The 25,911-nt window shown below is 50.6% G+C and overlaps 1 protein-coding gene across 4 annotated transcripts in view; it reads left to right on the top strand.

The window, feature by feature from the left end:
- ANKRD27 (ankyrin repeat domain 27) overlaps positions 1–25,911 on the top strand; it is a 58,760-nt gene that overhangs the window by 11,443 nt on the left and 21,406 nt on the right. For 3 of the 4 annotated variants that reach the window (XM_021094271.1, XM_013988549.2, XM_013988550.2), the window contains exons 2-17: positions 783–914; positions 4,969–5,079; positions 6,964–7,120; positions 8,385–8,539; positions 9,378–9,437; positions 9,792–9,845; positions 9,959–10,024; positions 10,113–10,189; positions 11,321–11,442; positions 13,663–13,741; positions 14,250–14,382; positions 19,759–19,851; positions 21,303–21,430; positions 22,189–22,271; positions 23,541–23,656; positions 25,619–25,711. In XM_021094271.1, coding sequence (XP_020949930.1) covers positions 813–914; positions 4,969–5,079; positions 6,964–7,120; positions 8,385–8,539; positions 9,378–9,437; positions 9,792–9,845; positions 9,959–10,024; positions 10,113–10,189; positions 11,321–11,442; positions 13,663–13,741; positions 14,250–14,382; positions 19,759–19,851; positions 21,303–21,430; positions 22,189–22,271; positions 23,541–23,656; positions 25,619–25,711 — 1,629 coding nt within the window. In that variant the 5' untranslated portion in view covers positions 783–812. The remainder of the gene's footprint in view (positions 1–782; positions 915–4,968; positions 5,080–6,963; positions 7,121–8,384; positions 8,540–9,377; positions 9,438–9,791; positions 9,846–9,958; positions 10,025–10,112; positions 10,190–11,320; positions 11,443–13,662; positions 13,742–14,249; positions 14,383–19,758; positions 19,852–21,302; positions 21,431–22,188; positions 22,272–23,540; positions 23,657–25,618; positions 25,712–25,911) is intronic. The other variant, XM_021094270.1, reaches the window with a different exon arrangement.

The following is a 25,911-nucleotide window of genomic DNA, read 5'->3' as shown; positions in this document are numbered from 1 at the left end:
CTTCATTAGAGCAGTCCTACTTAACTTTTCTGTATACTTAAAGTATTTCACTAAAAACACGCATATGTTTTGTTTTGTTTTGGCCGTGCCCTGTGTCACATGGAAGTTCTGGGGCCAGGGATCAAACCCACACCGCAGCAGTGACCTGAGTCACAGCGGTGACACTGCCAGATCCTTAACCCACTGAGCCACCAAAGAACTCCTGCATGTCTTTAAAATGTCATAATTTTGGATGTAGGATGTTCCAAAAGTAGCCATTTGTACTTGCGCAGTGACTTGGAGTTCAAGATTTTCTGAAAGTAATTTGTACATTTAACCAGTAAAAAAAGTCATCTTGGAATTGGTAAGTTATCTTTGATCTTTCCTGATAGGTAGATCTATAGTGTAGCATAATACACGTCAGGGCTGCTTTTTTAGAAATTGCCAGATCAGGGAGTTCCCATTGTGGCACAGTGGTTAAAAGTCCCGACTAGGAACCATGGAGTTACGGGTTCGATCCCTGGCCTCACTCAGTGGGTTAAGGATCCAGCGTTGCCATGAGCTATGGTGCAGGTCGCAGACGTGGCTCGAATCCCAGGTGGCTGTGACTGTGGTGTAGGCCGGCGGCTACAGCTCCGATTTGACCCCTAGCCTGGGAACCTCCATATGCCACGGGTGCAGCCCTAGAAAAGATGAAAAGACAAAAAAAAAGAAAAAAAGAAAAGAAATTGCCAGATCAGGACTTTAATGTATTATATCCACCCGAAAGTAGTCATTTATTGCTTTTTCCTCTCTTATCCCAGGAGACTCGCTTCGCCCCATCTGAAGTCCATATGGCTCTGTATGATGAAGACCTCCTGAAAAATCCTTTCTATCTGGCTCTTCAAAAGTGGCGTCCTGACTTGTGCAACAAGGTGGCCCAAGCCCATGGCATCGTAAGTACATCCATCCCGAGGGTTGTCCTTCTCCACTAGGCGTGGACCAAGCAGGGCTGACAAGGCAGAAATGTGGTAGACTTCAGTTTAGTTTAGAGGGAATCAGGTACAGACCTGCTCTGTGCAGCAAGCCCCAAAGAATGCTGGGTAAATTAACGAGCAGAGAAGGAGCCCAGGGCTGCTTCCTCCAGGCAGCCTCTTGGGATTGCACCCGCCCAGGGTGTGGTCCTTTCTTTAACTCTCAGCCCCAGTTGTCAAGGGTCTCATGGTATTCACCTCTGTTTCTTTTTTTTTTCTTTTTTTTTTTTTTTGCTATTTCTTGGGCTGTTCCCACGGCATATGGAGGTTCCCAGGCTAGGGGTCCAATCGGAGCTGTAGCCTCCAGCCTACACCACAGCAACGCAGGATCCGAGCCGCGTCTGCAACCTACACCACAGCTCACGGCAACGCCGGATCGTTAACCCACTGAGCAAGGGCAGGGACCGAACCCTCAACCTCATGGTTCCTAGTCGGATTCGTTAACCACTGCGCCACGACGGGAACTCCTGTTTCTTTTGTTTCTCTGTCGACCAGGAGGTCTCCACGAGGGCAGAAATTGAGTTCCTCCTCAGGGCCTTGAAAGTCCTCACCTGTGAGGTGGGTGCTTGCTCCCACAGAAGAGGGGAACATGTGGAGACAGGAGCTGGCCACCTTCCAAGGCATTTCCTAAAGGGAAAAAGCTGAGAGAACTTTTATAGCAAAGAGGCTGCAACCTCAAAAGCCTACAGGGGCAGCCCGGTCACAGGAGTGAGAGAAGAGAGAGCCCTTAGCCTGGTCCACTGCCGCCTAGAGGGAGGCAGGCCCCGCACCGCAGGTCTTTCTGGCTCTCATCAGGTGTGGGTCCTGCCTGCACACTGTGGGGTTCGGCAAGTGGGGCACCTCTGTGCCACCCGTCTGCAGCAGGGCCTCCTCTTTGTGTGTGCGGCCTTCTTTTCTTCTCATGCTTGTGTTCCTGCTTCTCTGGCCGAGGGATGCAGCCTCCCTTGGGGTGTCCCCTGACTGAGGATTTGAACCAAAGGCCAAGTGTGTTCAGCTCAGGTTTCTCTGCAGACCTGGAACCCACTTTCCCTGTGCCCAGTCCCCGCCTCTGCCTTCAGAAACCTGAACTTTTTCGAGTCCCTTCTGGTTTTAATCATCATGATGATTTTTTTTTTTTTTTTAGGGCCGAACCCCGGCCTGTGGAGGTTCCCAGGCTAGGGGTCGAATCGGAGCTGTAGTCACCAGCCTGCATCACAATCACAGCAATGCCATAAAGTTCATTATGTAAAAATATTAGAGAATACAGCTGCTTCCCAAAGAAGAGAATAAAAATCCCATAAAGGTTGTTAAAGGCATTCACTGTCATGCATTCATTTCACAGTAGTTATTAAATGCTGCTCTATGCAAGGCACTGCGATTGGTGCTGGGGGTTCAACCACAATATGAATATGCAAACCTGTCTTTACCCTCACGGAGCTGAAATTCTAGTGGGAGAGATGGTTGCACTCTGAGTCTATAGTCACTGATGATGGCTGTGGGAAGTATCACAGGATAAAAGGTTAGGATGCCAAGCCATCATGTTGACTGGGAAAGCCTGACCTAATTTGGAAAATATTTCTCTCCCATCATTGTTTTACAGTTTTGTTTTTTTTTTTTTCTGTCTTTTTGCCTTTTCTAGGGCCACTCCTGCGGCATATGGAGATTCCCAGGCTAGGGGTCTAATTGGAGCCGCAGCCACCGGCCTACGCCAGAGCCACAGCAACGAGGGATCCGAGCCTCACCTACAACCTACACCACAGCTCACGGCAACAGCCGGATCCCCAACCCACTGAGCAAGGCCAGAGATCGAACCTGCAACCCCATGGTTCCTAGTCGGATTCGTTAACCACTGAGCCACGACGGGAACTCCTGTTCTACAGTATTTAAAAAATATGTATTGAGTAGGACCTCTCCCTTGGTGCAGTGGGTTAAGGATCTGGCATTGTCGTTGCTACAGCTCAGGTGCCTACTGTGGCATGGGTTTGATCCCTGGCCTGGGAACTTCTGCATGCTATGAGTGCAGCCAAAAAACAAAATATTGTCTAGATAAGAGTGTGTTATCCTATGTAACTTTCTCTCTCTCTCTCTCTTTTTTTTTTTTGACTTTTTTTTTTTTTTTTAACCTCCGTGGCATATGGAGTTTCTCAGGCTAGGGGTCAAATCAGAGCTACAGCTGCCAGCCGTAGTAACAGCCACAGTAACGGGGGATCCAAGTCGCATCTGCAACCTACACCATACATAGCTCACGGCAATGCCAGATCCTTAACCCACTGAGACCAGGGATCATACCTGCATCCTCATGGATGCTAGTCAGATTCCTTTCCACTGAGCCACGACAGGAACTCCCCCTCTTGCTTTTAAAATGCCATGCTGTGCAATGCTGTTAGTTCTCTTAAATCCCTTGGGGGATCTGTCTGTCTTGCTCACCACTGTGTTACCAGCACTTAGCATGGGCTCCTGTCACCCACTAGGTGTTTTTCCTGCTGCAAGTAGGGAAATCCCACTTGAGCTGACTTTAGCAAAAGCAGAATTTTGAGTAAGAACTTCAGCATCTTGGTCACCTTCTAGGGATAAAGGGGAGACGCTTCTTAGGCTGTGTCATCCTGAGTTCCCAGGGGTGCCTTAGGCTCGTGAATCCAGCTTCTCTGAGATCCATGGGGAGCTGCTTGGGGCCCACCCTGGGCAGCCCTGAGCCTCGTTCAGTGGACTTGAGACTCAGCGAGGCCAACTCTTCAGCCCAAGGTCAGCTGTGGAAGGAGCGTTGTCCTGCGCAGCCTGGCCAGTTTTTGTTTGTTTGTTTGTTTGTTTGTTTGTCTTTTTGCCATTTCTTTGGCCACTCCTGCGGCATATGGAGGTTCCCAGGCTAGGGGTCGAATCGGAGCTATAGCCGCTGGCCTACGCCACAGCCACAGCAATGTGGGATCCGAGCCTCATCTGTAACCTACACCACAGCTCATGGCAATGCCGGATCCTTACCCACTGAGCGAGGCCAGGGATCAAACCTGCATCCTTATGGTTCCTAGTCGGATTCATTAACCACTGAGCCACGATGCATTAAGCAGAGCAGCTGGTGACCACCATGAGACCCAAATTCACATTTCAGGTCGAGCCTGCCCCATAGACAGGTCTGGCACCCTGAGACATCTCTGGTGGAGGTGGCAGCCTGGGACAGGAAACTCTGTTTCTGTGGCTGGTATTACAAACTATGATCACAATTTGGGTTAAAAAAGCATAGAAGACTTCCCGTTGTGGCACAGCAGAAACAAATCTTACCAGGAACCTTGAGGTTGCGGGTTTGATCCCTGGCCTCGCTCAGTGGGTTAAGGATCCAGTGTTGCCGTGAGCTGTGGTGTACGTTGCAGGCGCGGCTTGGATCTGGCATTGCTGTGGCTCTGGCGTAGGCCAGCGGCTGCAGCTCTGATTCAACCCCTAGCCTGGGAACCTCCATATGCTGTGGGTGCGTCCCTAAAAAGCAAAAAAAAAAAAAAAAAAAAAGCATAGAAAAAAGATGGGAAGGAAACCATGTTCATGCCATGTTTATCATTCAGGTCGTGAAATGACCTGTCATTTTGTAGTTCCTTTTCTGTACTTTCCAAACTGTGCTTTCTTCATCTGGAATCATTGCTGAGCCTACTGAGGACAGAGGGGGCACCTAGGGTGGCCGGTCGGGGGTGGGGGTGGGGGGTGGGGATGGGGGTGGGGTGGGATGGGATTTGGAACAGGGGGCCCAGTGGTGTGGGAGTGAGCCCACCATTCTTAGGTCCCAGATGGACGAGACTGTGGTACCTCCTTCCGCTGGGTGGGGAGCCCCCGCTTCCATCACAGCAACAACACATCAACCGCGGACACTAAAGCCAGTGACTCCAGCCAGGCATCCTCTCTGCCAGCTGGTCCCCAGGGTCATGCCAGCTGCAGTGTCTCTGGGAGCATCCCTTTCTGCAGAAGGTGTAGGTGACGCACCTCTTTTGTGTTCACCCTAATTGGTTTTCCCCCACAGGTCTTAGTACCCTGCAAGGGAAGCCTGGCGAGCAGCATCCAGTCTACTTGTCAGTTTGAGTCCTACGTTTTGATTCCGGTGGAAGAACACTTTCAGACCTTAAACGGAAAGGTATTCCATTCCTTTCTCGTGGGTCCACCAGGGCCCCTCACTGGGTGTTGGCAGTGCGGGAGCGGTGCGAATCCTGCTTCTCAGCCTTTCACGTCCATCCGTGTCACATGATGGCTTCAATACCGCAGCAGCCCTGCTGCCTTTGAGGAAGGAGGCGGTGGCAGTGGTCAGCAGGGTCCTGGCTGGGGCCCGGGGAGGCTGGGCACCGCTCCCTCAGCCTGGGGGGCTTTTGCAGGGAGTCGGGGAGTTGGCAGGATACCTCTTCAGAGAGACCCCGTCAGAGCAAGCTGTTCATCCTGGTGCCGTTGAAAGTCTGTTTGCAGTTTCTTGGCCACAAGCTGGACATCAGGGATGAATTTTTCATTTTTAAAGAACATTTTATTGTCCAATCCTCTCAAACCTACAGCACATTTCAGTAAAGTACAGAGAACCCTCAGGTACTCTTTCCCCAGATGTGCCGTATTTATTTTATCTCCCCATCTCCCCACCCCAGCTCTGTCTATCCATACACACACGCACACACCCGGACACACACACAGACACACACAGACGCACACATTATCATTACTATTACTTTTTCTGAACCTTTTCCAAAAAGTGGAAGTTGCAGACACCATGTCCCTTTACTTCCAAACAATGTCTATATTTCCTGCATAACCCCAGTGTAGTGATTACACTCAGAAAACGTAATGCCGATAGAATACTCTTCTCCAACACACTGTCCTTATGCAAATTCCGCTCGTTGTCCTAGCCTTTTATAACAACAGCAACAACCAAAAAAAAAAATCTGTCTTTTTAGATGGAGGCCCATGTCCAGGATCGTGCCGTGTATTCAGTTGTTAGTCCTTTCACTGTCCCTTCGTCTGGAACAGCTCCTCAGTCTGCCTCTTCCATGACATTGCCCTTTTGCTCTTGCTCTATAGCCTCTTCCTCAATGTGGGTTTCTCTGGTGTTTCTGTGATTAGATCACCGTTGTGCATTTTGGGTGGGAACGCCCCGGAAGGGTTCTTTATCTCTCCCAGTGCATCGTGTCAGGGGCCACATGATGTCAGCCTGTCTCATTGCTGATGTTAACTTCGGGGTAGGCATTTTCTTCCTTTTTAAGTGGAAGCAGATAGGTTCTGAGAGGGAGGGGTTCCATCCCTCGTCAGGACTGACTGTGGTCCCCAGCCTACCCATGGTCAGGGGCGGGGGCCACGCTGCCCTTCTCCACCCATGTTGCTGCTGCACCTGGGGCTTGTGAGCCCTATCAGGCCTGAGGAGGGATGGCGTGGGGGGTTCCAGTATGCCAGCTTGGTGGGGGGCGGTCTGCAGCCCTGTGGTTCCCACGCATGTTCCTCTTTTCTTTCCAGGGATCTGCTCACTGCAGGTGCCCATCACTCATTGGTTTACCTGTTCTCTTCATGGTACCCAAATCTGCCAAGAGAACAGAGGCACCAGGCTTATTGTGGCTGGTCTTCCCGGGCACCCCGGCCATGGCTGGAGTGATGCGCTGTGGAGCGGCTGCAGCACGCATCCTTCAGCCCCTCTGCCCTGCGGCACCGAGGGGCCCCAGGGTCATTCTGGGCTCTTATTCAGGGAGACGAGCCTTCTTGCTTTTTCCTTTCCCAGAGGTACCAGCTTTCTTCTACTCTAAGGAACAGCTTTGTGCTTTTCTGTTGCCATATACCAAAAGGATCAGGGTCCTGTGCCGCCACAGTGACAGGGGGAACAGGGGAAAGAAAACATTTCAGCACCAGAAAGCAAGACGGAAGGGTGTTGGTGTCCCAGCACACCCACCCTGGAGCAGAGACGGGCGGGTGGGGTGCAGTGCCGGATCGGGGCCAGGCTCAGAGGTTGGTGGTCACACCGGCTGCTGATGCAGTGATGGCTCTCTTGTTCCAGGATGTCTTTATCCAAGGAAACCGGATTAAACTAGGAACTGGTTTCGCGTGTCTTCTCTCCGTGCCCATTCTCTTTGAAGAAACTTTCTACAATGAAAAAGAAGAGAGTTTCAGCATATTGTGCATAGCCCATCCCTTGGAAAAGAGAGAGAGTTCAGGTAGGCTGGGAGAAAACCCCTCTCTCCTGATTCAGAGGGATGTGCTTGTTGCACTTCCCCCTGACACAGCTCTTATAAACATCCCATCAGATATTCTAGAGCCTCCTAGAAACCTGTGTGACTGTTTACAATCATTCTTCCTAGAACTTAATCAAAAAGTCATCTCGAGGAGTTCCTCTTGTGGCTCAGCAGGTTACGAACCCGACATCATCTCTCTGAGGATGTGGGTTTGATCCCTGGCCTCACCCAGTGGGTTAAGCATCCGGTGATGCCATGAGCTGTGGCATAGTTTGCAGATGCAGCTTGGATCTGGTGTGGCTGTGGCTGTGGCATAGCTGCAGCTCTGATTCAACCCCTAGCCTGGGAACTTCCATATGCTGCAGGAGCAGCTGTTCAAAAAAAAAAAAAAGTCATCTTGAGCCAAGGAGATGGGATATAGCTGCTCTGTGTGGTTGCACATGTTAGATGCTGCACACATAGACCTCCGTGCGAGCATCACCCCCTGGCATTGTGCAAAGTAGCAGCCCTGGCATTGTCTCTGGGTCTAGGCTCTAGGACGACCTCTTTGAGCATTATTACCACCTGGCCCCACTGTTGCACCTCTTTTTATTTTTTTATTTGTATTTTTTTTAATCTTTTTGCCTTTTTCTAGGGCCACTCCTGCAGCATATGGAGATTCCCAGGCTAGGGGTCTAATCGGAGCTAGAGCCACCGGCCTTCACCACAGCAACAGCAATGCAGGATCCGAGCTGTGTCTGCAACCTACACCACAGCTCATGGCAACAGCCGGATCCTTAACTCACTGAGCAAGGTCAGGGATCGAACCCACAACCTTATGGTTCCTAGTTGGATCTGTTAACCACTGCACCATGAAGGGAACTCCTGTTGCACCTCTTTTTAATGGATAATAATTCTTTGGTGCTCCGGGAAACTGAGATAAGGAGTCATGTGCCAAATAAGAGCTGTTTGAGGCGCTTATTGTCAGGAATCAGGGCTTCTTCACCAGAGCCTCGCAGGTCGTGCTCATGGTCCCAGATACTTCAGGTTTTGTCCCAGGAATGGGCTTCAGGAGGACCAGGCTCTCTGGACCCCCAGCTGTCCTGTCACGAGGCTGCTCTTGGGTGATTTCTTGAAATAAGTTTATCCTTCTCCCATAGAAGATGGAGCCTGAAACCCCGGAGGAGCAGAGCAAAGGATTGTGGGACTTGCCCTCTTGGGAAACCGGGAAGGCTTCAGCCAGCCTGACCCTCTGTCTCTTTTTCAGAAGAGCCTTCAACATCCTCAGATCCCTTTTCGCTGAAAACCATCGAAGACGTGAGAGAGTTTTTGGGAAGGCACGCGGAGAGATTCGACCGGAACATTGCCTCTTTCCAGCGAACGTTCAGAGAGTGTGAAAGGAAGAGCCTCCGTCACCACATAGTCAGTAGTCACGTCGGGCTTGGCGAGGCGCGCCCTGTCTCAGGCTGGTTCAGAGCAAGGGGAACCCTCTCGGTTCACCTGGTAGCTTTGCTGCCTCCACCGTTGGACGTTTTATTTGAATGTTTCTTCCTTCCTATTATAAAAGTATTTCTTGGAGTCCCCTGGTGGCTCAGTGGGTTGAGGATCTGGCATTATCCCTGCTGTGGCATGGGTTTGATCCCCAGCCTGGGAACTTCTGCTTGCTGCAGGTGCAGCCAAAAAAAAAAAAAAAAAGAGAGAGAGAGAAGTAGTACAAACCACAGTTGAAAACTTGAAAACCACAGAGAAATATAACAGTGAATATGGTTATCATCTATGTTAACCCTAAGGGGAATTTGTCCCTTCTCTTAATGACTATTTACCTGAAAAAAGTTGAGTTTCTGTTGTGGCTCAGCAGGTTAAGAAGCTGACATAGTGTTTGTGAGGAAGTGGGTTCGATCCCTGGCCTTGCTTAGTGGGTTAAGGGTTCGGTGTTGCCGTGAGCTGTGGCATCGGTTGCAGATACAGCGCGGATCTAGCATTGACATGGCTGTGGTGTAGGCCGGCAGCTGCAGCTCTGATTGGATCCCTAGCCTGGGACCCTCCATATGCTGCAGGTGCGGCCATAAAAAGAAAAAAAAAAGTTGAAAAAAAAAATCGCCTTCCTGATTTGATAAGCTTGAATCAGGACGTGGAGCTTGGCACCCAGGGGACACATTTTGTGAAATGTTCTCCTGGCTCCAGGATGTGTTACACTCCTGGCTTTTGTGTCACGGCCTCGGATTACAAAGGCAACCTCTCTCTGCTCTGTGTTGCACAGGACTCCGTGAATGCTCTTTATACCAAATGCCTCCAGCAGCTGTTGAGGGACTCCCACCTGGTAAGCAGCACGGCATTCAAATGAAAGAGTCGCAGGAGTTCCCGTCATGGCGCAGCGGAAACGAATCCAACTAGGAACCATGAGGTTGCGGGTTCCATCCCTGGCCTCGCTCAGTGGGTTAAGGATCCGGCGTTGCCATGAACTGTGGTGTAGGTCACAGATGTGGTTTGGATCCCACGTTGCTGTGGCTCTGGTATAGGCCGGCAACTGCAGCTCCGATTCGACCCCTAGCCTGGGAACTTCCATATGCTGAGGGTGCAGCCCTAAAAAGCAAAAAAAAAAAAAAGAAAAAAAATTTGCAGCTTGCCCCTGTGCCAGCCCATGCTCCGTAACCATACCTTTCTTGTCCTCCAGAAAGTGCTCGCCAAGCAGGAGGCCCAGATGAACCTGATGAAGCAGGCCGTGGAGGTCAGGGGCCAGGGCAGGGAGGGCAGGAGAAGGTGGGGTGGGGGTAGCGGGGGGCTCCCTTGTTCCCCTCCCCCTGCCCCCACACCTTGAACCTGGGCCCGCTGATTTCACAGATGTACGTCCAGCACGATATCTACGACCTCGTCTTTAAATACGTGGGCACCATGGAGGCCAGCGAGGTAAGTTCCCAGTCACCGTCATGCAGGAGGGCAGCCCTGTTCTAAGCCTTTTAGGAGATTTGCAGCTCCGTTAAAAATCTGTTCTCAGGATGCTGCCTTTAACAAAATCACGAGAAGCCTTCAAGATCTTCAGCAGAAAGACATCGGTGTGAAACCTGAGTTCAGGTAAGGCCGCGCACTGCAGGAACAGTGTCCTTGGGCTGGGGCACCGTGCCCCTTGGAAGAAGGGGCCCCGGCAGGAGTGGCGGCACTGATGTGATGTGGTTCATACAGAGGAGCAGGGCAGTTATTTGTGACCAGAGATAAAGGGCTGTCACATTCCAGCCCCTGTCTGCCAGCATGCCAGTGGGTGGAAGCCGGGGGGTTGGGGTTTTTCACAGATGGTCCCTGGGAGGGCATGCCACTCGCCCAAGTGGGCCTTGCTGGCAGACAACTCTCCTCACCTGCCTGTCTGAGCAATGCCCCCACGACCTTTGGGCCACCTCCTTTTTTTTTTTTTTTTTTTTTTTTCCCCTTTTGTCTTTTTAGGGCTGCACCTGCAGCATATGGAAGTTTCCCAGGCCAGAGGTTGAATTGGAGCTATAGCTGTGGCCTACACCTCAGCCATGGCAACTCCAGATCTGAGCCGCATCTGCCGCCTACACTACAAATTGTGGCAGTGAGGGGCACCTTTTTTTGAATTAAATTTCTAATGAAACAAGAGTTTCCAAACTATTTATATCTATATTTCCTCTGCCCTCCCCCCAAAACCACTGACCTCTTTCACTCTGGGGCTAAGGATTGTTTTTTGTTTTGTTTTGTTTTTCCTAATTCTCTGGTGCAGCTCTATCACTTGGCAGCCTGATTGGGACCCTGAAAGTTGTTGTGCTTTGTCACTGACTTGAATCTGATTACTTTTGAGTTTCTCTTTCTGTTTTGCATTACTTATGGTTTGCTGTAAGAGGTGTGAATCTGGGAGTTCCCATCATGGCTCAGTGGTTAGCGAACCTGACTAGTATCCATGAGGTTGCAGGTTCGACCCCTGGCCTAGCTCAGTGGGTTAAGGATCCGTCGTTGCCCTGAGCCGTGATGTAGGTCACAGACATGGCTCAAATCTGGTGTTGCTGTTGCTCTGGCATAAGCTGGCGGCTACAGCTCTGATTGGACCCCTAGCCTGGAAACCTCCATATGCCAAGGGTGCAGCCCCAAAAAGACCAAAAGAAAAGAAATGTAAATCTGAAACAAGTTGTTAGATCCAAGAAGGGAGTGCTCTCACACCAGGGTCTTAAGTTGGTCCCCTTCCAAATTGTTTTGCAGCTTCAACATCCCTCGTGCAAAGAGGGAACTGGCTCAGCTGAACAGATGCAGCTCTCCACAGCAGAAGCTGGCTTGTTTGCGGAAGGTGGTGCAGCTGATCACCCAGTCTCCCAGCCAGAGAGGTGTGTGCTCGGGCAGGGCGCTGGTGGCGGGCCTGCTGCATATGGTCGGAGGCAAACAGCTGTCAAGGAGCAGGGCCATCGGACAGGGTCAAGGGGATGGGCTGGTGGTGGCAGAGCTTCTCCATGCGAGCACCCTGGAGTCTGTTCTGAGGAGGGGGTGCCTAGGGATGGGGGTGGGAGTGGAGTAGGTTAGGTACTTTCGAGGTAAGAAAATGCTGACGGAGAAGCAGTGGCCTCCAAACCAAGCCGAGCTAGTGATGGGAATGTGAGAGTTCAGCCATTTGTTAGGTTCTCTCTAGTTTAAAGAAAAAAAAATTTTTTTTTTTTGCCTTTTTAGGGCTGCACCCATGGCATATGGAGGTTCCCAGGCTAGGGGTCCAGTGGTAGCTACAGCTGCCGGCCCACACCACAGCTCACAGTACCGCTGGGTACTTAACCCACTGAGCGAGGCCAGGGATCGAACCCGCGTCCTCGTGGATTCTAGTCACATTCATTTCTGCTGAGCTATGACGGGAATTCCAAAAATCTTTCTCTTTTGATGGCAGCACCTGCAGTATATGGAAGTGCCCAGGCTGGGGGACAAATCAGAGCTGCAGCTCCTGCCCTACACCACGGCCACAGCAACATGGGATCAGAGCTGCAGCTGTGAGCTGTGCCACAGCTCTCAGCCATGCCGGATCCTTCACCCATTGAACGAGGCCAGGGATTGAACCCTTATCCCAGTGGACAGATACTAGTCGTGTGCTTAACCTGCTGAGCCACCATGGGAACGCTCTAATTTGGTATATATTTAAAATGTTTCGTTAGAAAAAGTAAAACAAAACAAGCTCAGAATAAAAGTAACGAGGAGGCAAATGAGTGTGTGCAGTTAGGGGATGATCTCCAGAGCATGTGGAATGTTTTTTTGTTTTTTGTCTTTTCTAGGGCCGCACCCAGAGCATATGGAGGTTCCCAGGCTACACCACAGCCATAGCAACGCAGGATCTGAGCTGCGTCTGCGACCTACAGCACAGCTCACGGCAATGCCAGATCCTTAACCCACTGAGCGAGGCCAGGGATCGAACCTGCAACCTCATGGTTCCTAGTCGGATTTGTTAACCACTGAGCCACGACAGGAACTCCGAGAGCATGTGGAATGAAAGCGTATCTATGATACCCTGCGGACAGACTTCCCAGACTGTCTCTGGAAAGATATGTGGGAAGCAAGCAGCAGTGGCCTCTGGGGAGCAAGTCTGGGTGGCCTGGGTGGGAGGGACATGCCTGGCGTGCTCTTTTGTTTTGTTGAACATTTTCTTTTCTTTTCTTTTTTGCTTCTTAGGGCAGCATAAGTTCCTAGGCTAGGGGTCGAATCCGAGCTGTAGCGGCCAACCTACGCCACAGCCACAGCCACACTAGATCCTTAACCCCCTGAGCAAGGCTAGGGATTGAACCTGTGTCCTCATGGATGCTGGTCAGATTTATTAACCGCTGAGCCACAGTGGGAACTCCCTGTTGAACATTTTAAATGTGTGAATGGATCACTGAAACAAAATTACAATTAAAAAAAAAAAAAATCGGGGAGGGCCTGTTGTGGCTCAGTGGTAACAAACCTGTCTGGTACCCATGAGGGCTCAGGTTCGATTCCTGACCTCACTCAGTGGGTTAAGGATCCGGCGTTGCTGTGAGCTGTGGTGTAGGTTGCAAATGCAGCTCGGGTCCCATGTTGCTGTGGCAGTGGTGTAGGCTGGCAGCTACAGCTCCAATTGGACCCCTAGCCTGGGAACCCTAAAAATATGCTGAGGGTGCAGCCCAAAAAAAAAAAAAAAGGCAAAAAAAAATCGAGTCTAGCCACACATTAGCATCAGACTTTGTGGTGTATAAAACGGAAGTGACCCCAGGAGTGAGCAGACTTTTGGCAGTGACTCTGGCACACTTTCGAGTTGTTTCCATCGTCACCAGCTTCCCCAGGCTCTTTATCTGTCCCGGGAAGTGGCGAGGGGATGATCTGCCTGGAGCTTGCTTTCTTCCGCCCACGTTCTGAGGACTCTAGGCCTACATTTCCCCGGAATCTGACATCGCTTTGGGACACTAGAAAGGAAACTGTGCGATTGAATTTCCCCCTGATGTGTCATCTTCCCAGATTGTGGTTTTGTGGGTCGGATGGTGGTGGGGAGCTGATAGGCTTGTCGGTCCTTTTGAGTCCAGGATGGCTTTGAACGTGTGTTTCTCCCTCCCTTGCAGTTAACTTGGAGACCATGTGTGCTGATGATCTCCTGTCCGTCCTTTTATATTTGCTTGTGAAAACAGAGATCCCTAATTGGTAATATTTTTTGTTAAACTGTTTTGTTTTGTTTTTTTACAATGGCAGCACCGTACGATGGTGGGTTTAGTGTCACTCTAGGAAACTGAGTGGCCCTTGTGAGCCAGGGACCTGCCCTGCCTTCATTCTGCAAGGGGGTCGGGGGGAGGCTGTCATTCCATCTGCAGATGGGCAGACAGGCCCAGAGACCTCGAGTGTCTCATTCTGGAACATGTGGCTCGTCTGGCCGAGTGGGAAGCCGACTCCAGTTCTGTCTGGCTGCAGAGCCTTCTCCCACAGGAACCCAGGTTCATTATGTAATCATCAGCTTTCTAAAAGCTAGCCTACCAGGAAAGTCACAAGCCCCTTGCTTTGTTTTCCCAGTTGCGCCCAATCTAAGTAGAGACCCCAGGGGAAGCCGCCCTAGCTCCCCTGAGCTAACTGTCTTCATGACTGAGCCAATAGCCTTGTTTCTGCCCAGGTGTTGATTGGGTCTATGACACTAAAGCATCTTCCTTCCTTTTATTAGGATGGCAAATTTGAGTTATATCAAAAACTTCCGATTCAGCAGCTCAGCCAAGGATGAGCTGGGATACTGCCTGACCTCCATTGAGGCTGCAATCGAATATATTCGGCAGGGCAGCCTCTCCGTTAAGCCACCGGTGAGCTCTCCCTCCTGCCCTGCCCTTTCTTCTTGTCTCCCTCTCGCGTGTGACGGGCTTCTGAGGGTGGTGTTGGGGAGGGGGGCTCACAGATGCTCTCCCAGGAGAACAGGGTCTCAGCCGCTTCAAAACCACCCAGCATCCTACTCTATAGCCCAGGGAACTATATTCAGTTTCTTGGGATAGACCATGATGGAATATGAGAAGAAAAAAAAAAAAAAATATATATATACATATGTGTGTGTGTGTGTATGACTGTACAGCAGAAATTGACACAACATTGTCAATCAATTCTACCCTAATAAAAAATAAATTAAAAAAAAAGCCTACCCGGCAGACGGAACACTGAGCACCCAGTGGGTTGTGAGACTTGGCGGGTTATCCTGGGTGCTCACGTTATTCATCTCCTGCTTCATTAACCCTCCTCATCCTCAAGAGCATGTGGCAGGGGGATCCTGGAAGAGGGGAGTTTGGAGGTCCTTCCTGTGATGGGTAAGGGGTGAGATTCTTTTTTTTTTTTTTTTTTTGTCTTTTTTCCATTTCTTGGGCCGCTGCCGTGGCACATGGAGGTTCTCAGGCTAGGGGTTGAATCGGAGCTGCAGCCGCTGGCCTACACCAGAGCCACAGCAACGTGGGATCTGAGCCGCGTCTGCGACCTACACCACAGCTCATGGCAACGCCGGATCTTTAACCCACTGAGCGAGGCCAGGGATCGAACCCACAGCCTCATGGTTTCTAGTCAGATTCGTTTCCGCTGTGCCACGAAGGGATCTCCATGGGTGAGATTCTTACTGTCTGCAGTGTTTGGACTGAGGGGCCCTACTCCAGTTTTCCTGCTTGGTGGGTGAGCTTTGGCTGGCGGAGGTGATCTTAGTCCCACGAGAACTGTGAGACTCTTAAACCAAGCGTGCGCTGCCAGCTTATTTCACTGCATACCAACCAGCAAAGTGTGTCAAAATTGCAAAGCCAAAATCAATCGAGCAAAAAGATGTCCGTAGTAAAAACCAGGAGTCCTGGAGTTCTCTGGTAGCACAGTGGGTTAAGGATCTGGTGTTGTCCCTGCTGTGGCTTGGGTTCAATCCCTGGCCCGGGCATATCCATGTGCCACAGAAAAAACAAACCAACCACCCAGGAGTCCTGAGGATAGAGCATTCACTTGATCTTAATTTTCTCCCAAGAATAATAATTTAAAAAAAAAAAAAATTGGTGGAAACACCTGGAAAAGAATCTAGGCCTTTCCAGACAGGGCATTTCAGGTACAAGCAGGTCTTTGAATTCTTTCATTGTTAGCATGCTTCTGTATTTTCCAGTCTGTTTCCTGGCCGTGTATACTTTACATACTTGAAATGATACTGTGGTTAATAACACTTTTTTTCCCCTGAAGGGAATAGTTTTTTTTTTTTTTTTTTTTCTGATTAGAAGACTAACAAGTTTGCTTACAAATATTTGAAATATATAAAATTGCCATGAATGCAGCAAAAGCCTCCCATAAACATACTAGTTGAGACTTGTGTTAACATGTTGGTATATATCTTTTTTCTGCAATGATTTTAAAATTGTAATTGCAAAAGTTCCCAGGCCGTGGCTCAACCCCACACCACAACAGTGACAATTCTGGATCCTTAACCTGCTAAGCTACTAGGGAACTTCAAAAAATCATGGGTTTTTTTTGTTTGTTTTTTGCTTTTTAGGGCCGCACCTGCGGCATATGGAGGTTCCCGGGCTAGGGGTCTATTCAGAGCTGTAGCTGCCGGCCTACACCACAGCCACAGCCACGCCAGATTTCTGCTGTGCAATGACAGGAACTTCTGTATTTTTAACCAAAATTTGAGATTATGCTGTGCTTGTTGGCACATAGCCTGATGGTATCATGGTGCTTGATGAAGAATTAATTTCTGCTCTTGGAGTTCCCATCGTGGCTCAGTGGTTAACGAATCTGACTAGGAACCATGATTTTGCGGGTTTGATCCCTGGCTTTTCTCAGTGGGTTAACGATCCGGCGTTGCTGTGGCGTTGGCCGGCAGCTACAGCTCCGAGTAAAACCCTAGTCTGGGAACCTCCACGTGCTGCAGGTGTTGCTCTAGAAGAGGCAAAAAAAAAAAAAAAAAATTTCTGCTCTTGTCCAGGGTCAATTTGATTGCCCATACAGATATGGATGAAATTAGAGGCTATCCATCTTATCTCAGATGTGTCAAACTTTCTCTCTTGGAAAGTTTTTTCTAATTTAGGGAGATACTGTTACTGCTCTAGAATGCACAGGCGTGCGCATGAGTGCCTCTGCAGAGTGAGAAATGCTGCTCACTGCCATCGCTGGGCAGTAAGATTTCTCAGTTTGAATTGTCTTCTGTGGGGTTCTCGGAACATAGGTTGTTTTCCCCTGGTTCCCGGAGAGGTTTTTCCGTCATGGCCCTGCCCTTCCAGTTCCTTCCCTCTGATTGGTCTCCCCTCCTGGACCCACTAGCCTGCAGAGGGCTGGCCTGATGCTCCCTGACAGGGCAGGGGCTGCCCCTGGTCACCTGGAAGTAGGCGCTCCCGTCCCCTTGCGCCCCCAGCCTGTACCGTGCCCAGCCTGCTTGCTTCCTCTCCGTGGCCTGTGGGCTGTAAGGCCACACCTTGGGCCAGAGAGGAAGGAGACTGGTTGACCAAGCACTACCCGTCAGCTTCTGACACCTGCTTCTCCTTCAGAAAGTATTCCAGGTGGGACTGGGGGAGCCTGCGAGAGGTGGCCCCTCTTGTGCTGGTGTTGGTTTGAGTCCAGCTCTTGGACACGTCTATTTGTCTCTCTGAGCCTCTGTCCATTTTCCTGTCTGCACTGGGGATGATGCTGGGGAGCTCACCTTTGCCTGGTGGGAAGCAAATGGGCTCTTTGCAAGTGCTTTTTCTGTCCGTCTCTCTGTCTGTCGTTTTAGGGCTGCACCTACAGCATATGGAGGTTCCCAGGCTAGGGGTCCAATCGAAGCTGGAGCTGCCAGCCTACACCACAGCCACAGCAATGTGGGATCCAAGCCACATATGCAACCTACACCACAGTTCACGGCAATGCTGGGTCCTTAACCTACTGAGCGAGGCCAGGGATTGAACCTGTGTCCTCATGGATGCTAGTCACGTTCGTTTACTGCTGAGCCACGGTGGGAACTCCAGTGTTCTTATTTGAATCTCCACGTGGCAGGTGAGGTTCCTGAAGAGCGTTCAGGACTAAGCGTTAGGACATCAAATTATATTTTATTGTCGACTCTTCGTATAATATAGTTTCACAGAAATTTTCTCCCCAAGACATACATTATACTTGAGACGTACTTGAGATGACCACAAACATTCTTTTTTTTTTTTTTTTTTTTGGCTCACCCTGCCACCTATGGAGTTCCTAGGCCAGGGATCAGATCCGAGCCACGGTTGTGACATATGCTGCAGCTGTGGCACTGCCAGCTCCCTAACCCACTGCACCAGGCCAGGGATTGAACCTGAGTCCCAGCATTGCAGAGACTCCTCCTAGTCCCGTTGTGCCACGGCAGGAATGACCGTAAATATTCTTTAATTCATTAATGAATTACCTTTAGCTTTTTGTAGATAACCCTTCCTGGGATGACTCTCTTTACCTCTGTGGACAGAGGACGGGGGAGCAACTGAAAAGCATCCCTGCCCCCTCGGCTCCAGCTTCGCAGGCTTCCTGGTCTTTCTGGCTTCCAATAAACAGTATTTACCCTTTTCCCAGATTGATCCTAGCCAATGGGCTATTTGTCCTGGTAGCTCATTCTTCTCCGAAGAGTCAGGCCTAGAAGGTCTGCCTCTTTTTATCACTGCCCTTCAAACTGTCACCCCCAAGAGGAGAAAAGAGCCCAGATGCACCTGAACCGTAAGGTCTTTGATGTTTCTCTGACTCGAAGCATCGCAGCTGTAAATCACTGAAGAAAAAAGGTTGTTAGAGCCTTAGTGCCTGTGCTAACGGGGAGCGCGGTGACCTTATTGCTGAGAGGTTGGCGTTTGTTGGCCAGGACAACCCCGTGGGGGCAGCTGGTGTGAGGGGCCCTGCTTGACGGTGGACCCCCAGTGTGCTGCCAGCTCTGTCTTTAACTGGGCTTCTAAATCAGGACTTAGGGAGCCATAAAGAGACTTGGTTCCATAATTTGGTCAGGGTTTTGGTGAGTTCTTCTGGCTGCAGCTGGCTGTAAACAATTCTGTCCACCTCCAAGATTCTTTTCGAGGAAATCAATTTGTCATCAGTTTAGTTGCAGGTGGTCAAGTGAGCATTGAAGTGTCTGGCTAGAAATTATTTCATAAAGTAAGGATATATTTTTGGATTTTTTTGTATTAAAATAAAAAATCACTGGGAGTTCCTGTTGTGGCGCAGTGGAAACAAATCTGACTGGTGTCCATGAGGATGCGGGTTCGATCCCTGGCCTCACTCTGTGGGTCAAGGATCTGGCATTGTTGTGAGTTGTAGTGTGGGTCGGAGATGTGACTCGGATCCCGTGTTGCTGTGGCTGTGGTGTAGGCCAGCAGCTGTAACTCCTATTTGACCCGTAGCCTGGCCCCAGGCAGATTCCATATGCTATGCGTGGGGCCCTAAAAAGACAAAAAAAACTTACCTGCACTATGACGATGTGAGTTTCTGCTTTGGGGTGGACTCAATATTTTATTGGACTTTGGACCAGTGGCCATTTACTTGATGTTTTAATAAGTTTGTTAAAAAAGCAGGACCATGGAGTTCCTGCTGTGGTACAGTAGGATTGGCAGCTTCTCTGGAGCGCTGGGACACAGGTTCAATCCCCGGCCCAGCGCAGTGGGTTAAGGATCCAGCATTGCTGCAGCTGTGGCGTAGGTTGCACCTGTGGCTCGGATCTGATCACTGGCCTGGGAGCTCCATATGCCTTTGGGTGGCCAAAAAGGGAAAAAAAAAGCAGGACCCTTCTCTCTCCTGTTGGCTGACACTGGGAAGTATAGCCCAGCCTGTCAAATGGTTCCCCTGTTTGTGAGCCCAGATCAAACACAGGGGCCAGGGCTCTGCAGGCAGAAGGATGGACATTTGAGAGGAGGAGGAGGCCAGGACAACTGAGGCTTCCATCTGGAGGATGGTGGTGTGTGCATGCCTCATTACGCGCACACACACGCGCACACACACACACACACACACACACACACACAGGTCCCCACTGGGAAACCATGGTCAGAGCTCCACTTCCTGGAGAGGCATCGAGGGGAGCCCCTGGCCCAGCCTGCTGAGGGTGCTGGGTGGCTCGGGGAGGGTTGGGAGAGGCAGCGCCCGTCCTGTTCTGCGGGAAAGGGCAAGGATTGTCCCCGGGTCATCTGTTTCCAAGGATCTGCCCTGACAGCTTGTGTGTGATATGTGATAAAATGGATTGTCGGCTTTTCCTGCAGGAGTCTGAGGGATTTGGCGACAGACTGTTCCTTAAGCAGAGAATGAGCTTACTGTCTCAGATGACATCAACGCCCATTGACTGCCTCTTTCAGGTGAGACACCGGAGGTCCGGCAGGCACAGGTATGCAGGGAGCTCTCCATCCTTCCGTGCCTCCAGACTCCAAAGACTCCATCAGGGTGGTCTGTGCTCGAGGGGGTTGTAGGAGTGCTGAGGTCTTACAGCCCCCCGCCCCAACCCCGGGCCTAGTGCTCTGCGAGTGGAACCCTCGACCAGGCTGTGCTCCTTTATCCATTCCATGAAACACGACTTGTTCTTCACAGTCAGCTCGGTGGGGCCTCACCCACAGCCCCGTCGGAACTGGTGCCTCTTCTGGGCTCCAGGAGCCCACCTGACAGATGTTTGTGTGAGTTTGCTGGGCTGGGAGGCTGGCACATCAGGCAGCTCCCTCCTTGCATCTGATCAACCACGGGAAGCCTGGCGAGATGCCCTTCGAGGCAGTCATCGGAAGGCCACCCGGGGGGAGTTCCCAAGTTCCCACTGTGGCTCAGCGGTTAGCAAACCCTACTAGCACCCATGAGGATTTGGGTTCGATCCCTGACCTTGCTCAGTGGGTTAAGGATCCAGCGTTGCCATGAGCTATGGTGCAGGTCGAAGACTGGGCTCGGATCTGGCGTTGCTGTGGCTGTGGCATAGGCCAACGGCTACAGCTCCAATTCCACCTCTAGCCCAGGAACTGCCACCATATGTCTCAGGTGTGGCTGTAAAAAGGAAAAAAAAAAAAGAAAAGAAAAAAAGCTACCTGGGACCAGAGTGGGTTCCCACTCTGCTACCTGGGACCCAGAGCTATGTGCCTGCACCCCCACTCTGTGCTCCCTGCAGGTCTGCTTCGGGGTGGGGTCTCATGTGAACTGCACCTCTTCTGCAAGCAGAGGCTCTCGTAGACTGTGAGAGGATTTGACCTCCCTAATGAGGGGTCAGAATCGACAGCAAGGTTCCGGATGTATCCCCGACCCCACTCTTACTGCTCTGGAGGTTTTGTCATCCTGTTTTGGTTTTGTTTTTTTAGTTATGGAAAAACGCTAACATTTCCAAAAATAAAGGAGAGTAGCGTAAGGGATGAACCCCCATGTTGCCTTCTCCCAGTCTCGTTTCATTTCTCCCCCCACCCTCCTCTCCCCATCTGCCCAAATTATTTTGAAACAAGTCCCAGAGAGCAAATCATTTCCACCCATCCGTCCGTAGAAACGTGATTCTCTAAGGACACTCAAAAAATTCACACCTTGGAGTTCCCGTCATGGCTTAGTGGTTAACGAATCTGACTAGGAACCATAAGGTTGTGGGTTCGATCCCTGGCCTCGCTCAGTGGGTGTGGCTGTGGTGTAGGCCGGCAGCTACAGCTCCGATTTGACCCCTAGCCTGGGAACCTCCATGTGCCACAGGGGCAGCCCAAGAAAAATGGCAAAAAGACAAAAAAAAAAAATCACACTGCAAGGGAGTGAATAGTTCCTTAATGGCAACGGTGTCTCTGCCGGCACTTTTTAGCACATCGCATCAGGTAACCAGAAAGAAGTGGAAAGACTTCTGAGCCAGGAAGACCAAGACAAAGATGCCGTCCAAAAGATGTGCCACCCTCTGTGCTTCTGTGATGACTGCGAGAAACTCGTCTCCGGGTAAGAGGGTCCTGTGTTGGCTTCGTGCCAGGAAGTGGGAGCCCGGGTGGCCCCCCGGGCAGAACTTTCCCACTTGCTGGCTGAGCCATTTAAAATAAGGAGTTTGGAGTTCCCATCGACTAAGAACCATGAGGTTGCAGGTTCAATCCCTGGCCTCACTCAGTGGGTTAAGGATCCGGCGTTGCCGTGAGCTGTGGTGTAGGTCGCAGATGCGGCTCAGATCCCGAGTTGCTGTGGCTGTGGTGTAGGCTGGTGGCTACAGCTCTGATTAGACCCCTAGCCTGGGAACCTCCATATGCCGTGGGCGCGGCCCTAAAAGGACAAAAAAAAAAGACAAAAAAAACAAAAAATAAATAAAAATAAAAATAAGGAGCTTATTCCTGCCACACTCTGCCTCCTTCGCTGTAAAGTAGAGACAGTAACTCCTGTCTCTAGAGAATCAGATAGAATAAAGGTCTTAAAAATATTTGGCATTTTACCAGGGGTAGGTAGGCAGAGGGTTTTAGGATCGGAGGAACATCAGGTTCTTCCCAGAGCCTGTTTGGCTTCCCCATGTCTTTCTCAGGCTGTTCTGCAGGGTGTTGAGGCCCCGAGTGGTGGGCTGTGGGAGAGGCCCTGCGGAAGCCAGGGCTGATCCTCTTGGGGGCGCTGTAGGGAGACCCAGCTTGGGTCCCACGCGGAGATCTGTCTGCTCCTCCCAGGACCCTGGAGTATCCCATTTCTAAGGTGTATTTTTCTGTCTCTTCTTTCTCTTTTAGGAGGCTGAATGATCCCTCAGTTGTCACGCCCTTCTCCAGAGACGACAGAGGTCATACACCGCTCCACGTGGCTGCCCTCTGTGGTATGTGCTCTTGCCTTTGTGCTGCTGGGGCATAAGGATGGAGCCAGAGGTGGGGCCCAGCAGAGGGTGGCTGCCAGGGGTGGTGGCATTGGGGTGCGGAAGGGCTCTTGTCATGGGCCTACCCCTCAGGGGCCTTCACATGCTGCTTGTGAGCTGGAAGAGTCCGTATCCAGTGTGTATGTCCTGACACTGCCCAGGGCTGCTGGTCCAGCCATGGAAGGCTTGAAGCCAGACTATGAGGATGGCCTCAGAATTGGGGTTCTTAGGGAGTTCCCGCTGTGGTGCAGTGGGTTAATGATCTGGCTTGGCTCTGTGGAGGTGTTGGTTCGATCCCCAGCCTGGCACAATAGGTTAAGGGATCTGGTGTTGCTGCAGCTGTGGTATAAATTGCAGCTGCAACTCAGATTCCATCCCTGTTCCCAGACCTTCCATATGCTGTGGGTATGGCCAGAAAAAAAAAATGCAATTGAAGTTTTTATATTTCTGCTTTAAAAATGTAACTTTACTGTCTTTCCAAGTGCACATTTTAAAATTTTATTTATTTAGGGCCTCACCTGAGGCATATGGAGGTTCCCAGGCTAGGGGTCAAATTGGAGCTACAGCGGCTGGCCTACACCAGAGCCACAGCAACAAGGGATCCAAGCCACATCTGTGACATATACCACAGCTCACAGCAATGCTGGATCCTTAACCCACTGATCGAGGCCAGGGGTCGAACCCGCATCCTCATGGATTCCAGTCAGGTTCGTTAACCGCTGAGCCATGAAGGGAACTCCCCAAAATGCACATTTAAAAAAAAGTACACATTCCAGGTAGGAAACACAAACATCTGTAGCGTCACCCACCATCCACCTGTCTCCCAGAGATCACCTGTTTTGATTCATGACTGAAATCTCAGCGTGCTTGTGTGTGTGTGTGTGTGTGTGTGTGTACAGATATGATAGTGTGGGAGTCACACTGTTGGGTCCAGCCCTGTTTGTCGCTTGGCCATATGTCACATTTCTCTGTGTCAGTAATTTTTTCACAGTGGCACAATCTTCTCCCCTGCGAATGGACGCCCCACAGAATCTTCTAAGGCTCTTTTCTCCTGCCTTCTGTTGCTGGCAGTGGGCAGGGGGGGTGTGGACTGGAGCTGAGTCCTTCCGAGGACCACCCAGCAGAAAAGTACCTGCCGGCATGTCCCGGCTGGGGGCTGAGAGGGGAAAATGACGCTGGGGCTTCACGTGGCGGGTTTGGAATCCGCCCCGTCTGGTCGCTTGTGTTCCGTAGGGCAGGCGTCCCTCATCGACTTTCTGGTGTCCAAGGGCGCAGTGGTGAACGCCACGGACTACCACGGCTCCAGCCCGCTTCACCTGGCCTGTCAGAAGGGCTACCAGAGCGTGACGGTGAGCGGTCGGGCTCGGCCGGGCTGGGCTCTGCCCTGGGCATCGCGGGGCCGGCTGCTCTTGCCCCAGGCTGGCTCTGCTGGGCCCATGGAGGGCTGGGGTCTCTGTCCCCCGGGGTCTGCTGGACAAACTCTTAGGTATAGATGTGAAACGTCACAGTCATCAGGGGAAAGAAGGGCGAGGCCATAGACTTATTTTGGGGGGGCATGGGGGGCACACCTGCAGCATACAGAGGTTCCCAGGCTAGGGGTCGATTCAGAGCTATAACTGCAGCCACTGCCACAGCAACGCCAGATCCGAGCCGCCTCTGCAACCAACACTATAGCTCAGGGCAACGCCGGATCTTTAACCTACTGAGTGAGAGCAGGGATCGAACCTGAGTCCTCAGAGATACTAGTCAGATTTGTTTCCACTGAGCCATGATAGGAACTCAAGGCCATAGACTTTTTTTTTTTTTTGGTCTTTTTGCGATTTCTTGGGCTGCTCTTGCGGCATATGGAGGTTCCCAGGCTAGGGGTGGAATTGGAGCTGTAGCCACCGGCCTATGCCAGAGCCACAGCAATTCGGGATCCGAGCCATGTCTGCAACCTACACCACAGCTCACGGCAACGCCGGATCCTTAACCCACTGAGCAAGGGCAGGGATCGAACCCGCAACCTCATGATTCCTAGTCGGATTCGTTAACCACTGCGCCACGACAGGAACTCTGCCATAGACTTTTTAAATCTCTAAGCTTTTTATTGGGAAGGATGAGAGTGATGATCGATCTACCTATCTATATATATCTATTTTTGCTTTTTATTATTATTATTTTTTTTTTTTACTAGGAGTTTCCTGGTGATCTAGTGGTTAGAATTTGGTGCTTTCACTGCTGTGGCCCAGGTTCAACCCCTAGTCTAGGACCTAGGATCCCATATCAAGCTGCTGTATACCTCACGCCCAAAAATAATCTTTTTGAGTTCCCTGGTGGCCTAGTGGTTAAGGACCTGGCATTGTCATAGCTGTGGCATGGGTTTGATCCCTGGCCTTGGAATTTCTTTTTTTTTTTTTTTTTTTTTTTTGTCTTTTATCTTTTTTTTGTTGTTGTTGTTGTTGTTGCTATTTCTTGGGCTGCTCCCGCGGCATATGGAGATTCCCAGGCTAGGGGTTGAATCAGAGCTGTAGCCACCGGCCTACGCCAGAGCCACAGCAACGCGGGATCCGAGCCGCGTCTGCAACCTACACCACAGCTCACGGCAACGCCGGATCCTTAACCCACTGAGCAAGGGCAGGGACCGAACCCGCAACCTCATGGTTCCTAGTTGGATTCGTTAACCACTGTGCCACGACGGGAACTCCGGAATTTCTTAATGACATGGGTGTAGCCAAAAAAAATTTTTTCTTAAGAGTTCCTGTCGTGGCTCAGTGGAAATGAATCTGACTAGCACACAAGGCTGCAGGTTTGATCCCTGGCCTTGCTCAGTGGGTTAAGGATTTGGCATCGCTGTTACTGTGGTGTAGGCCAACAGCTACAGCTCCAATTTGACCCTTAACCTGGGAACCTCCATATGCTGTGGGTGTGGCCCTAAAAAAAAGAAAAGAGAGAGAAAAATACATAGATATATTATTTTAAATTCGAGTATTGAAGTATTATTGATTTACAGTGTTAGTTTCGAGTGTACTGAAAAATGATTTGGTTTTATAGCTAATACGTATTTTCAGGTTATTTTCCATTATAGGCTTGATGTAAATTTATTTTTAAATTTTTACATTTTTTAATTATTATTATTCAAGTAGAGGTGATTTGCAGTGGGGGTTGCTGTAAATTTCCTTATAGCGTAAGTAGATAAGGTTGAAAATGGAGACCAGCAGCTCCCCCCGCCCCACCCCATGGGACTCCAGGCCCCTCTCCCAAGGAAGTGTGCACCTGCGCTGCCAGGCTTGTTGGCATTCATTTCCCCTCTTCTCCCTCTCCTTCGGAAGCTGCTGCTGCTGCACTACAAAGCCAACGCCCAAGTGCAAGACAACAACGGCAACACTCCTTTGCACCTGGCCTGCACATACGGCCACGAAGACGTAAGTGCGCTTGCTGTTCTGAGGGCAGCTGCTTTCCCCTTTCCCACTCGGGGAGAGACGTGAATTTCCAGTGAGTTCAGGGTATTTCATGTTGACGATTATTGGAATATTTGGTGCGTAATTTTTTTTTAAATACAAAATGAAGCAGGAGTTCCCGTCATGGCTCAGCAGAAATGAATCTGACTGGTATCCACGAGGAC

Source organism: Sus scrofa, chromosome 6 (genome assembly GCF_000003025.6).
Source record: "Sus scrofa isolate TJ Tabasco breed Duroc chromosome 6, Sscrofa11.1, whole genome shotgun sequence".
Classification (NCBI taxonomy): Eukaryota; Metazoa; Chordata; class Mammalia; order Artiodactyla; family Suidae; genus Sus; species Sus scrofa.
The sequence above is the reverse complement of the archived record's forward strand: the minus strand, read 5'-3'. Positions and strand labels throughout refer to the sequence as shown.